General features: G+C 37.6%; 1 protein-coding gene across 1 annotated transcript in view; it reads right to left on the reverse strand.

Moving 5' to 3' along the window:
* Positions 1–16,430, reverse strand: part of LOC118816661 (adhesion G protein-coupled receptor L3-like) — a 450,500-nt gene that overhangs the window by 183,051 nt on the left and 251,019 nt on the right. Inside the window, exon 5 of the mRNA XM_036583171.1 lies at positions 9,551–9,660. Coding sequence (XP_036439064.1) covers positions 9,551–9,660 — 110 coding nt within the window. The remainder of the gene's footprint in view (positions 1–9,550; positions 9,661–16,430) is intronic.

A 16,430-nucleotide genomic window follows, 5' to 3' on the forward strand; every position in this document is an offset into this window, starting at 1 on the left:
ACATATTTGGTGCTACTTAAATAAAAATATAGGAATGTATCAACATAAATAATATGTCAATTAAAATAATGTTTACATTTTAAGAAAACATATTTAGCCAAAATAATAAATAAATAAAAATCAAATAATTAAAATTTTGTAAAAAACACAAAAAAAAAAACAAATTAATAATTTGGAAAGTCCTCCTAGCAGCCTGTTTTGTGAAATGTTTTACATTTGAGATATTTTTACATGGTTTTATATTATCAAATACTTAACAAAGAAAACAAATATCTAAAACAATTAATAATAAAAACCCTAGCAGTAGCTTATCTTGGTTTTAAACTTGATTTCAGTTGCATGTGATCTTTTAAAAATATTTACTAACCTTATTATTAGGTATTATTTGTTCTATGGTCTTTAACTAAATAACTAACTCAAGTAAAATGTTATACATAAAAAATTGTAAAATTATAAAAATGTCTAAAATAAAATTAACTAACTTAATTAATTAATTAATAAAACACTTGGCTCAGTTCTAAATTTGATTCCTGTTGCAGGTGATCCCTAAAATCACCTTCAACCAACAAACACCTGACCACATTTCACTGTCCAGATGCATTTTATTCCAGCCAACCAGTGTGTGTTAAATAGGGGGCGGCTGGACTTGGGCTTCATAATCGGGTTGACATTGTTAGCTGGGACCAGAGCAGCTTTGGGGTTCACACTGGGTGTGAGCAAATGACCCCTGGCTGAGAGACAGGTCGTCATGGTAACATGTGGACAGATGAGCAAGCGAGTGGTCGCTGGTGGAGCACAGGTGCTGTTTGTTAAATAAAAAACAAAAAAACATGACAAAACATCAAGAGCTAATGGGATGGAAAGAGATCAGCATACGCATAGAAGATTGATTATACACACAGAGAGAGAGAGAGACAGAGAGAGAGAGAGGGGGGGTTATATTTGGTGTTATTATTTTTGTTGTTGCTGTTATTTCTATCGCTAATGTTCACTTTTGCTCTTCTTTGAATACTTTCAGTTACAAATGCACCAACTCATAATTAACATTAAATTAGATAACTAATACTTCAAGTCACATGCAAAAGTTTGAACACTCCTGGTCAAATAACATATTTTGTTAATTTTATAACATGGTTTTGTAAGTTGAGTTTAACAAACTTAGAAAAAAAAACATAAAATGTGACATAACTTTTGCACAGCCCACATGTTATGACTTATTTTTTTCCCAATATGTTAAATTCAGCAAAGTAACTGTAACAGTAACTGTGCATTAAAATATGCAGAAGTGTGCTCTCTGTAGGGGACGTGTTCATTTTTCTTTCACTTAGAAAATCAACAAAGCGTATCATTTGACCAGATGTCCCCAAACTTTTGCATACAACTGTGTGTTATAAAGGAAAAAAAAATCTATTGCTCTGTTGTTATTTTATCTTTTTTTTCTCCTGCTTATGCTCATTATCAGCTGCACGGATAAAAATGTAACACTCATGTTAATAAAGCACTGCTGATCTGAGCTGAGCTCAGTGGGGAGTCTTCAGGGTCTTCCAGGCCTTCAAAGGTTGAATGAAGCGAGTACTGAAGTTATGATCTTATTTCCTTGTTAAGTTTCGGTTGGAAACAGAAGGAAACTAAATTTTGAGTTGCCCAAAGAAGAATATCTTACAAACCCTCGGCTGTATCTTGGTAGATACAGCGAAGTGAGCTCTCCCACTGGTTAGGACTTCAGGAGCTGAACCGAAGGCCTTACATGTTATGATTAACAACCAACATAATCAGGAACTGACGGTGGGATCAACCAATTACATTCTGACTACAATGGGTGGGCTCAATTTCATGAGAAAAAACTCTCTCTGGGCCTTCTGGAAGTTCTAGATACATCAATGACTGAATACAAGCTGTCTAATCAGGTTTCTCTGGATAAGAGCATCTGTTGAATACTGTAAATGTAAAGGTTTCGGTAGAAACTGAAAACAGCGGCGGCAGCTGTGTGTCAGGACTCTTTACTGACAGAGTCGCTGTAAAACTGCTATAACATATATGTTAACGTGTGTTACAAACTTCAAATGTCTGTGTTTAATCTGGAACAGCACTAGCTTGATGCTAATATGCTTATAGAAATGCCATAGCAGCAATTAGCATTATCATAGAGGCAGGTTTTCAACATGTTTTGAACTTTATGGTCAGAATTGAAGGCTAAGCCCTAATAGTCACGGTTCACCACTGACTAAGATGAGCGAAAACAGACAGAAATGAAGGGACAGAGAGAGAGAAACAGAAAAAACAGACAGAAATGAAAGGAGAGAGAGACAGAGAGAGAAAGAGAGAGAGAGAGAGAGAGAGAGAGAGAGATATCAAGGTAGAAAGAGAGGAAAGCAGAAAGCAGCAGGTGCGGCCAGAGCTGCCAAAACAATCAGCTCGTTCTCTTATTATCCTCATAAAGCTGTTAGTGCTGTTTAGTCCATTGGCTCTGCTATTACAGCCAGAGCTGGACACACCGGCTGATATAACGCAACACACAGCACAGAAAAACAAAGGCTGTGTCCCAAACTGCACCAATTTCAAGCTACATGTCACTATTTTAGGAGCCTGCTGCTTTAAACTGGTCCAAGTTGTCAAATGCAACAAAGTTACTACTGTCTCTGCAACAGTAGCCGACATAGTCCGATGTAGTGAATAGTGATTAGGAGCACAAGTGCAGCACATTAGGCAGGTGGTACACAAAGAACAGTGTGCTGGGTAGGTAGTATGGTAGGAACAGGCACTAGTACAATACATTAGGTAGGTGGTACAATAAGAACAGGCATTCACACAGTGTGCTGGGTAGGTATTATGCTAGGAAGAAGCACTGGTGTAGTACATTAGGTGAGTGGTGTACTATGAACAGGCATTAGCACAGTGTGCTAGGTAGGTAGTATGCTAGCTTGCATTTAGCACTAGCAAATTACCAATATCAGGATAAACAGTGGAGTAGCTCAGTGGGAGCAAATAAGATCCCTTCAACCTAACATTTACATATGCAACAGAAAATGTTTTATTTATTTATTTATTTATATTGTTGCTTCTGTAGCATACAAAGCACACAGGACCTCTACCTCAGCATCTGAACCACACAACAGTGCACATAATCTACTCTCTCATTATTTCTCTATTTCTTTCTCTTTCTGTCTCTGTTTTTGTCTTCTCTGGGTCCTTCACTCTCGTTCTTTTCTTGCATTTGCTTACTGAGGCGACGCCAACATAAAAGGTAGAAAACTATGAAAGTAGGAAAGAAAAAGGTACAACAAAGCCTCCCCAAATGCAGTCTGTAATTATGCATCATTTCCGAATTAATTATATAAATTGAGGTCAGCAGATTTTCCAAGGCAACCGCATGCAAAAACAGCTCTAATTGGTAAAGCAAGGAGAAAGGGAACATTGCCATGGATGAAACAACATAGAGAGGGAAAGAAAAAACAAGACAAAAGAAAGACGGACAGAGAAAGACAGAAATCTCTTGAATATATCTGGGTGCAGGTTATGTTCGAGCTGATGTCATGTCCAAACACTATTAGCAGTGGAAGGAATGGCTGTAATGATGCTGTGTTGATCGAGTGTCTAATAGAAAACGTGTATGTGTGCACACTACATGCCTCTCTGAGCCACAGATAATAAAGATGGCCAATAATTATACAACATTTACATAACAGAACTTAATACTTTAATACTTTTTATTATGTCAAACAGTAGAGATTATCTTAATCATCTTCAATCTTAACAAGAACCGTGCTACTATGTTTTTGTGACTTTAAAAATTAGCTAGCTAATCTTATCCAACAGTGTTGTTATGAATAGCTGAAGATAGTTGGGTATATATAAATATTAGAGAGAAGCAGTAATGTTTATAACAAAATAGGTCAAAATAGAGGACATAGAGATGTCATAACTCCAATGCAACTGAATACATTACCAAATAACTAAATAATAGTGAGGTGCAGTGCTAATCAGAGACCAATCTCAACACTATGAGGTGTGGCTGTCAATAAGCCCATACTGAGAAAAGGAAATAGAAAAACTAGAAGAACATTTGCAAATGAAACAAAGAAGCTGGTGGTGTTCTCAGAACAATAGACTGACCACCCCAGAGTCCAGACCTCAATCTCACTAAATGTGGATACTTGCAAAATGCAATTTCTTCTAAGGCTGAAACTTTGGAGATGTGAAAAATATCCCTGCAGATTTCTTTGAAAAACTGAAAGCAAGTCTCCCAAAAAGAATGGAAGCTGTATTAAAGGCAAAGAGTGCACGCAGTAAATACTGAAAAAACTATTATATTTAGTTGTTGATGTTCATTTATGTTAAATATATGTTTTCGTTCTTTTTTTCCTGACGCCGAAATACAAATAACTTCTACTTAACCTTTCTTACTGTAAGATAACGAAATGAAGGGTCTCTGACTTTTGCACAGTACTCTATGTAGCTAACATTAGGTTACTATGAGCTGACGCTACTGTTACTAGCTAATGTTAGCTCAATGTTTGCTGGCTATATGTGGCCCAAAAGGTTTAATGCAGAAATAGTTTTTGTTGACTGACATCACAGTTGCTAGTTAATGGTAACTTACAATTAGCTAGCTATCCAGCTGCTAGCCATAAATTTAATCCAGGAATCCAGGAATCCATCTGTTGGCATTAAAGTTACTAGCTAATGTTAGCTTAGTGTTAACATTTGACTATTCCACTTCTACATTCCATTATTCGACTTCTACACTTCATTATTCCTCCTCTAAAACATTCCACTTGTCCTTTTTCTACAAAATCCCACTATTCCCTCTTCTACATTCCATTACTCCACTTCTACTTTCCATTATTTCTCTTCTACAACTTTCCACTATTCCTGTACTAGAACATTCCACTACTCCAAGTGTAAAATTCCACATTCCAATTCTAAACATTCCATTATTCCACTTCTACAACACTGCACTATTCCTGTCCTAGAACATTCCACTTCTCCACTTGTAAAAATCCACTATTCTGGTTCTAATCATTACATTTTTCCACTTCTATAACATTCCACTGTTCCTGTTCTAAAACATTCCACCACTCCACTGATAAACTTCCACTTTTCTGGTTCTACACATTCCATTATTCCACATGTCTAAAATATTCCACTATTCCTGTCCTAGAACATTTCACTACTCCACTAATAAAATTCCACTATTCTGGTTCCAATTATTCCATTATTCCACACATCTATAACATTCCATTATGCCTGTCCTAGAACGTTCCAAAACTCCACTAATAAAATTCCACTATTCTGGTTCTAAATATTCCATTATTCCACACATCTATAACATTCCACTATTCCTGTCCTAGAACATTCCGCTACTCCATTTTTGAAATCCCTCTATTCCTATTCTAAATATTAAATAGAAAATATAATAACTAATTCCAACAACTTCCTCTAAGATTTTCCGGCAAAATCTGAATCGGTCAAATTACTTGAGGAAAATTTATTAGGACAAAGGTAATTTCAAAGGAAAATGCTCTAAAAGAGGCCTGGACACAATATATACTTCAATAAAAACAAAGTGTGTGTGTGTGTGTGTGTGTGTGTGTGTGTGTGTGTGTGTGTGTGCGCGTGTGTACTTTTTGGATAAACTCATTGGTTAGACTGACAGCGCTTCACTTCCCTTTCCTTCAGACACGTACAGATGGTGAGGGAGCAGCAGTGTGTGCGTTGCTTGTGTGGTGAACATCTCCAAGCCTCTGACAGGCACACACACACATACAGACACCCTGCTGCACACACACCACTGCACTCCAGCCAGTAACATCCATCGCTCTGCTTTCTGCTCCCAGCAGCCCAAGTGATAAAAAACAAAATAACGCCCTGCTCCCCAAACTCTCCCTCTCTCTATTTCTCTCTCTGTCTCTTCTCTCTCTCTTACTGTTTTTTTGAAAGAACACCTTTCAGACTAGAATACTAATGTTGCATCAACAGGAAGAGGAGCAGAGAGAAAGAGAGAAAGAGAGAGAGAGAGAGAGAGAGAGAGAGAGAGAGAGAGAAAGAGGGTGAGAGAGAGAGACCTCATCAAAGGCTTAATAGAGAGCTTCTTTTTAAGCAATGCTGATGTGGATGGCTGCTCGCTTTATTATTGCCTGACATCATATAGGGCTTCAAGGACATTCCGCTATTCCACTTTGACATTCCGTTACACCTCTTCTACAATAATCTGCTACTCTGCTTTGACAACATTCCACATTTCCTATTCTAAACGTTCCATTTTTCCACTTCTACATTCCATTCTTCCCCTTCTACCATAATCTACTACTCCGATTTGAAAACATTCCTATTCTAAACATTCCACTATTCCACAACAATTCATGATTCCTCTTATACCACATTCCACTATTTTTTTCTACAATATTCCAGTGTTCCACTACTCTACTTTTTTTCCATTATTCTTGTTCTGAACATTTCACTACTCCACGTCTCAAGCATTTCACTACCTCTCTTTTAACATTCCACAATTCCTGTTTTAAACTGTGCACTATTCCTCTTCTGCAGTATTCCACTACTGGATCATTCCACTTCAACAAATCATTATCAGACATTAATCAAGCCCCTCCTCCTCCTCCCACACCACACCTGCGCCTCAATTACCTGCTGAAAGAACATGTCTATCTCTTTTCACCGCCTTCTCTCTCTCTCTCTCTCACCCTCTCCATCTTTTCACCTGTCCATCCGTCTTTACCTCTGTTTTGCCATTCACCCATCCACCCTCCCTCTAACTGCAATCACTCCTTAATGTCGTCCATTCTGATCGAGTGTGACAGCGTTAATGTGTACTGAGGTGGATCCGTCATATGAGCGCGCACACACACACACACACACACACACACACGCACACACACACACAGACACCCACACACATGGTACACTTTGATAATTCATATCTCTGTAGAGAATTCCAAGGAGACTAAGCTGGAGCGGACAGGAGAATTAACGCCATCAAGCTCGTTAGAGTGTTTGCAGGGTCTTAATTGACGTCTTTATTAATTAACTGTCGATGGGCAGATTAGTGAGTTTGAAATTTACACCCTTCAAATGTTCAAAGATAATAGACAGGGATGGAGAGAGTGAGTGAGATGTCAATTATCTGATAGCTCTTCTCTTGATATAACTGCAGTTACACTCTGGTTCTTAGTCGGGCGCTATTTACACGAGCACTCAAAACTGTGGAATTCCTGTTTTTCAACAATATAAAACCAAGTCTGCTACAGACACAGGCATAAAATAATTCTAGGATGATTTTAGTACTCTCCAAAGTGACTGACACAGCTGTATACTGCTGAGAATGAAACATCCAGACGGCCTCTTATATCTAAAGTAGTGATTAAATCTTAAAGCAGATAATTAGAGTACATGTTTTTTGGTCAAAACATGTTGCCAGAAAATATTTCACTATTTTACTTCTGCAACATCCCATTATTCCACTTTAATGTGCCAGCGATCCATTTCTTCAACATTCTACTATTCCATTTTAACATAATTCCATCACTTCACTTCTACAACATTCCACTCGTCTAACTCTGCAACTTTCCACTATTCTACTTCTACATCAATCCATTATTCCACTTCCACAATGTTCCACTACTCTACTATAAAATTCTACTCTACTATAAAATTCTACTCTACTCTACCATAAAATTCCTCTATTTTACTTCTGCAACATCCCACTTTTCCACTTCAATATGCCAGCAGTCCACTCATTCAACATTCCACGATTCCAATTCAACATCATTCGACTATTCTACTTCTACATCCTTCCACTATTCCACTTCTACATTGTTCCATTATTCCACTTCTACATCGTTCCATTATTCCACTTCTGCATCATTCCACTATTCTACTTCTACATCATTCCACTATTCCACTTCTACATCATTCCACTATTCTACTTCTACATCATTCCACTATTCTACTTCTACATCATTCCACTATTTCACTTCTACATCATTCCACTATTCTACTTCTACATCATTCCACTATTCTACTTCTACATCATTCCACTATTTCACTTCTACATCATTCCACTATTCTACTTCTACATCATTCCACTATTCCACTTCTACATCATTCCACTATTCTACTTCTACATCATTCCACTATTCTACTTCTACATCATTCCACTATTTCACTTCTACATCATTCCACTATTCTACTTCTACATCATTCCACTATTCTACTTCTGCATCATTCCACTATTCTACTTCTACATCATTCCACTATTCTACTTCTGCATCATTCCACTATTCTACTTCTACATCATTCCACTATTCCACTTCTACATCATTCCACTATTCTACTTCTACATCATTCCACTATTCTACTTCTACATCCTTCCACTATTTCACTTCAAATACATTCCTCTATTCCACTTTAACATTCAACTGTTCCACTTCAACATTCCACTATTCCATTTCTATATCATTCTACTATTCTACTTCTATACAATTCCTCTATTCTACTTCTACAACATTCCACTATTCCACTTCAATATGTCAGCAGTCCATTTTAAAAACATTCCACTATTCCATTTCCATATCATTCCACTATTCCACTTCTACAACATTCTTCTGTTCTTCTTTTATAACATTCCTCTATTCCACTTCATCGTTCCACCATTCCACTTCTACATCATTTCACTGTTCCTTCCACAACATTCCTCTATTGCACTTTTATAATATTTCACTATTTAACTTGCACAACAATCCACTATTCCTGTTCTGAAACACTAAAATATCAAAAAAAAAACATCTACAAACATGATCTTTGCTCTTTGATGTCTAATAAAAACAAATACATGGCAGAGATGCTTTTCCTTTCTGCCAAACAAGACTCCTTTCCAAACAGAGCAAGAGCTCATTTGCTTGGAAAATCTATTCCTGTATAGGTCATCGTTGCATTAAGTCTGCTGGGTATGAAAGCATAAAAGCTTTGCATTGTATTTTCCATTCAGAGAAATATACCTGCAGGCTGGAGATAACATTACAGCAAATCTATCACAGCCAAGCGCTATCGCTAGCTATCTGGCAACTTAGTCATTTTGACACACTATAGCACTTAGCTACTTTATCATATGGATCCGCTTAGGGGACCCTGGCCATGGTGGACACACACACACTAAGACACACACACACACACACACACACACACACACTCTCAGACACACGCCCAAAGATGAGAATTTATGAGCTGGAAATCAGTGAGAGAATTTTATCTGCTGAAATACGAGGACGGAAATAAATCAAACAAAAAGGTAAATCTTGCTTAAAGTTAAAGGTATCTGTTTCAGAGTTTGTAAAGGACAACTCACTCTACTCTCCGAAATACCACTGTGTGTGTGTGTTTGCATGTACATATATACACTGCATGTGTGTGCATATATATAGATATATATATATATGTTTGTGTGTGTGTGTTTGTGTGTGTGTGTGTGTGCGTGTATGTGTGTCTGTGTGCGTGTATGTGTGTGTAATAGAAAAGTAATAGAAAATGTTATACATACTGTATGGGACACACTCATACTGGACCTCCAGGTATTTGTAGGTTCCAGGGCAGGGGTCAGGAAAAGCATCTGGTCCAGCAACCACCGCACACTGAGTCCTGTTATTACACCTGGAAATAAACCCACACAGACACACCTTTGGTTTATTAACTGAAGTTTCCAGTTTATACCCTTTTTTTATAAAAAATCCTAAAAGCCCCACCAGAAACTGCAGCATAGTTTTTGTCAAAATACCTGAAATAAGTTTTTTTTTTTTTTTTATTTCAAATGAGGTTTACTCGGTATGCACATGAATAGATGAATATATGTAAATTCTGTTAACCTTCTGTAAAGCTTGGCCAACTTTGCATCAATTGCTAAAGTATTATATTCATAGATATAAAAAATAAAGTGTGAACTTGTTTAAATGCATCACTGAAAATGACCCAAAGTATGTGGACATCTAACCACCACACCTATATGAGCTTGCTGAACATCTCAAAACCATTAAATGGACATTAATTTGGAGTTGCTGACATCAACTAAACCAAGAATCATCCATCAGACTGCCGGACAGTGAAGCATGATTCATCACTCCAGAGAATGTTTCCACATTCTGTGTATTTTACACTACTCCAGCTGACGCTTGACATCGCGCATAGTGATCTTTGGCTTGCGTTTAGCTGCTTGACTACAGAAACCCATTTTATGAAGTTTCTGACATGCAGTTTGGAGCTTTGTAGCTGTTGTTGCTTCTAGATGCTTCCATTTCACCATGTTAGCACTTACAGTTGTCTAGGGCAGACCTAGCAGGGCAGAGATTTGACAAACTGACTTGTGGCAAAGATGGCATTCTATGACAGGACCATGCCTAAAGTCACTGAGCTTTCCGGTATGACTCATCCTACTGCCAGTGTTTGTCGATTGAGACTGCATGGCTATGTGCTTGATTTTATACACCTGTTAGCAAGGGATGTGGCTCAAACACCTGACTGCAATAATTAGGAGGACTATCCACATACTTTTGGCACATTTAGGTTCCACGAAATCACAGAAAAACTTTCCAAAAAGTCTTATTTCTGAAGCAGAAATGTATTTATTTATATTTTTAACAAAGAAAATAACACAGAGGAAAAACAAAGCTAAAAACTTCAACATACTACAAAGAGTCAAGAGAGTCTCAAGCCTCATTATTAAAGCACATCCAGGTTTGTTCAAAGTCATTGCCTCATATCCCATAATGCGCACACACCCAGGTCATTATCGAGCGATTGGACAGTTAGCATGTGGCTAATGAAGGGGAATAAATGGTATTTTAGTGTGTGAGTGTGTGCTGAGTGGAGTGAGAGAGTGTGAATGTCAGCAGTAAAAGCAGTGGTTTGGGAAGAAATGATGGGATAGAACTCATCTGCGTAACAAGAGAGCCGGAGTTTGTTCTGGATATGAAAGTGTGACCAATCAGAAAAAGGACAGAGGCAGCCAAGTACAAAATCCAACTAATCGCACCCCACTGAGTTCTTATTACTCATACAAAACCACACACACACACACACACACACGCACAGCTGGACAGCTGGACAGCTATTAAAGTAACCACTCTTTGGTCCATTAAAAAAGCAACTTAGACCGACCTAATCTAAAAAACCTGTGTCTACTAGCAGTTCATGGAGAAAATGGCTATAGTGGCGTATCATCACTGTTATACAATTCATATTTTTTCATTTTTTTTATTCACACTATTTGAAACAACAGCTACATTTTCCATTGTGTGAACATGTTTTGATGAATGGACCAACAGAAATGTGTCAACATTACCTAGAATTAAAATTATTTACATTAATGTATAGAGTGTTATTTTCATTCTACAGTAAAGATAATGTTTCAGAGATATTTTAATATTTTTATAAGTCTATTTGTGTTTTTATTTTATGTATATGGCATCCGCAGGTGCTTTGAAAGGTGCTTATAAATAAAATTCTATTGTTATTATATATATATATATATATATATATATATATATATATATATATATATATATATATATATATATTCATTGTGATATCTATTGTGTTCAAAATAGAGCATTGACCTGGCGTGTCTCATAATAAATACTTGTTTTTTTGTTTTAATGATTGTTTCAGCTTCTTTAGATATTTCAATCACAGCCCGCAAGCGAAGATGAGAAATTCAGAATAGAGATGGAGTCAAATTAAGAATAAAAACCAGGTACACATAAATTAAAATGGTGCACTACAATACAGCACCACCCCTTCTGGACCTCTTGATAAAGCACCACAGTGATGTTGACCAGATGTCATGAACCACCATAAGGCTGACCGTACGCCGGCCTTAACTGCAGATCCGCCCCTCACACATCAACTATATCTCTTTCTCAGCCCTGCCAATCATCCCAAGGTCGCTGGAGGTCAAGGCGGTCCAGTTTAGAGACGCTCGCTGCACGATTAAAGTGTTCCTGCACGCTTTAATTGCCATTGATCAGAGAGAGGTGATCAATGAGCTGTGGAGTGAATGAGGAAGAGCGGCGGTCTCACCGGAGACCAGGCTTTAATGAGATAAGAGACACAGCCCATAGCCCTGCTGTGTTTTATGAGATCAGTACAGGCGGAGAGAGACAGAGGGGAAGAAAAGACATTTCGCAACACACGATATTCAGCTTCTCTGAGGCTGAAGCTGAAACTGACTAAATGTACCAGCGAAACAACATTTAAAGGGCCAACATTTAAAGGGCATGAAAGAAAAACCAAAGCATGTTTTAGTAGTTTAATAAAAGATTATCAAAATACAGTAAATTCAGTTTTGTGATGTCAGTAAAAACTATGCATTTATGTTTATTCGCCCATTCAGCCACTCACACTGAAGTTATAAGGAGTGTTTCAGCCCTGACTGCTTTCTGAAAGAGACACAATACAAGGCAGCCAATCAGAAGAGAGCTCATTCAAATGTAACAGGCTTAAAGACACAATTACAAAAAACCAGCCTGTTTAACACAACACAACGAGTAAGTGGACCTTAAGAAAAAATAATAAAAAACAAACATACAAAAACCGTGTAGGATATTATTTCTCTTTCTCTCCCTCACTGTATACCTCTCTCTCTCTCACACACACAGACCACTTTCTGTCCCTCTGTGTCTGCCTCTCGCACTTTCTGTCTCTCTCTCTGACCACACCCTTCTTCTCACTCTCTAATTCTCTCTCTGTCCACATCCCTCTGTCTCTCTCCACACCTCTACTTCTTCTCCATTGCTTTTCCTCTCTTCCTCTGTTGTTTTCTCTCCCTCAACTCTTTCTCTCTCCACCCCTATTTTATTTTTTCATCTTCTCTCATCTTTTCTTACTCTGTCCCTGTCTATTTCTCCTCTTTCTTTCCCTTTTTCTCTCTCTCTCTCTAGTCTATTCCTCCTCCCCTCTTGCTACTCTTTTATTGTCTCTCTCTGTGCACTCGATCTCTCTTTCTCCTCTCTGTGTATATCATTCTCTTAATTCTCTCTCTCTCTCTCCTCCTAGAGGACACTGGAATAGCACAGCAAAGTCACACAAAACCAAATGCATGTGTATCGGCTGAACTAAACACAGGTGCAGTTGATCATGTAGCTAAATCTGGTATACAGGACAGCACCATCCACAGTGATTATTCAATAAAAAATATTATGCCAGATTGGCTCTTGTTTAAGAACAACATCATGATTATTTTTATTCCTTTACTCATGTAACCCAGTTCCAATCTCTGAGGAATTATAAGTTAAATGGGGACATTTCATTTCTGCAGGTTTGGAGAGGATTTGGTCTAAACTCACGAAAGCCACTTTAGCATGAAAAGAACAGGTCAACAAACCACACCACCCTCCGTGAGTTAACATGGGGTCAGACCACGGACCCCTAATCATGCAGTTCACAAAAGCCTCTGGAGAGATTTTATTGGATTAATGGTCCTAATACAGCATTGCGGATTACAAACTCAATCCAAATCTCTTCTTTTATCTTCAACTCTGTCTCCGCTGCATTAATGGACTATTTCAGATGGACAGCAGGAACTGAGCAACCTTCACCATTATATAAGAGAGAAATTCACCACTTTCTATATTCAGCACTGATAAAAACTGAACTCAACGCGCATATATATATACATATATATATATATATATATATATATATATATATATATATATCACAACTCCATATAAAGGTATTCATATAATTATTTTAGTCAAAACAACACAAGTCAATCTTTAGCCATGTCGTCTTATTGATCCAACAATGCATTTTGAATATGTTCCAAGATGGTGATTGGGACATGTGAGACAGTCCATACTGGCTATAAATCCATAGTGTACACATGTACATGTACATATATAAACATCAATGCACAAAACATACATAGAAACAAAGAGACAAATTAGTTGAGAAATATAGCAGAAAGCTTGCAGCTGATTTTGGGCAGCCAGATGCATCCCTGGACAACCGCTGCTCTCTCAGAAATCTCTCTCTAATTTAAATATCTGCCCTTCAGGGAGAATGGGGTTGGCTGACACAGGGGTTGGTTGGCACAGTTTCAGCTTATGGGTCAGTAGGGGGAACAAAAATATATATACAGCAGAGAGTGAAAACTGTGCCAACCAGCCCCACTCTCCCTTACAGAGTGATCAACTGTGTTCATTTTAATGTAAGTGTAACATCTTTATTTATATTGGTCTACAATGTAAACAGCATGGTGTTAGCCTAACTTAGAGGGAAATTCAAACAGTTATTCAAAATGTCTTCATAATTCAGTCTTTGACACATGAACAAAGTCATTCAGAGCAGTTTGATGTTAAATGTTAATTCTAGAAAAACGTACAGACTCAGATTTCTTTACAGTGGCGGTGATAGGAAACAGGTGCCGCAATGTCTACAACACTAATGTAGTCATTTTATTTAAAACCACCAGTGAACCTAAATGCAGTATTTACTTTATCATTTTGCCCAACGGATTTCTGTGAGGGGGCCTTCAGGGGCATTAAACTCTTCAGACGTCTGGTTCCTATCAGCACCACTGTGAGCAATACTGACTCTCCAAGTTTCTCTAGTAGTATTCAGAGTGGTTTCACACCAAACCATTCTGAATGACTTTGTTTACATCTTAATATAAAATTATACAGAAATTGAGACAAAGAAGTGCAATCTCCCTTTAATGAGGGTCAAAGAGGTGTGTCTTATATATTATTTATAGAATATATATATAGAGGCCTGAGATAAACAGAGGTCTAAATGAAGCAAATAGGTGTGCGAGTAGGATGGCACAATTAAATCAGTACATCAACATGATCACAGTCAAACAAAACGCTTCTGAACTGTGAAGGCGAGCAGCTGTGTGCCGATCTGATTTGTATATAAAAAATGTAAATGAAGGGATTAATTGAATTATAACTAAGGTGTTTGATTCTGTTGTTTTTATTTATGTGTTCTGAGGACCCTCCAGGGACAGCGCTTTAGAGCCACTGCAATCAGCACAGCTCGCAGGTGATGATGAAGCAGCAAATGTGCATGAAAAACAGAAGCCCTTTGTGTTTGGTTTCTTTTCTCTTTATGTTTAGGCTACAAACATAAACATGCCTACATTCAGAATGTGTTAATAATGTCAAATGATATTTGACATATATTTGTATGTGTTTGAAAGGCTACACTGTCACTGAGGATCAGATGTTTTTTTGGCACAGTCAAGCTACCCGTAGCCTATGCAACAGTAGTGGCGCCAGAACCACTGATTTGGTTGAGTGTGACAAATTCAAGGGTAGACCAGGCCTTTTCACTCTCGTGTAGTAAATAGAAAAGGCTACCCAAAAAAAAAAAAACAATGGCTCTCTCTTCTTCAGCACCGGGATCTTTATTCATCAGTTGGTGTTTGCATTATTAGAGGCCTGAAGAGACTGCTTGTCAAGTTTACAGCACTTCTTGCACTCACGCTGCACTGCTCGCATTCAAAACTGAACTCACACAGCCAGCTTACTGGGTACTCAGGTACAGCATGGCTCACTTAGCAGTGGAAATAATGACAAAATGTATGATCATAGACCTACATTGGTACCAAACCGCACTGACCAGGGGAATTAGAGACATACGAGTGACAAAAGTAGCACACTTTTAAACTGTAATGCAGTTCAAGACTTGTAGCATTATTGTACATTACACATTACTTTTGTACTGTAGTAAAATGCATTAATCTGAACTGTTATTTTGTACTGTATGGCATAACTTTGTACTGTAATACGTTATTTTGTACCGCATTACTTTGTACTGTAATATGTTGTAATATGTTACTTTGTACTCTGTTACTTTGTACTGTAATGTGTTGCTTTGTACTGAGTTACTTTGTACTGCATTACTATGTACTGTGTTACTTTGTACTGCATTGCTTTGTACTCTAATTCATTACCGTGTGTTACTTTTTACTGCATTGCTTTGTACTGCAATGTGTTGCATTGTACTGTTACTTTGTACTGTAATGTGTTATTTTTACTGAGTTACTTTGTACTGCATTACTATGTATTGCGTTACTTTGTACCGAGTTACTTTGTACTGCATTACTTTGTGTTCTTATGCATTACTTTGTACTGCATTACTTTGTGCTCTAATGCATTACTTTGTACTGCAATGTGTTGCTTTGTGCTGAGTTACTTTGTACTGCATTACTTTGCACTGTAACAGAACAAATGTGTAACATCACAGTACCACAGTAACACAGTAATTTGTACTGTAATGTGTTGCTTTCTACTAAGTTACTTTATACCACATTACTTCATATTCCTGCACAGCTTTGTACTGCATTACTTCATACTACATTACTTTGTACTGTGTTGGTTTGTACTGTGTTAGTGTGTACTGTGTTACTTCGCACTGTATTG

Source organism: Colossoma macropomum, unplaced genomic scaffold, assembly GCF_904425465.1.
Source record: "Colossoma macropomum unplaced genomic scaffold, Colossoma_macropomum, whole genome shotgun sequence".
Lineage (NCBI taxonomy): Eukaryota > Metazoa > Chordata > Actinopteri > Characiformes > Serrasalmidae > Colossoma > Colossoma macropomum.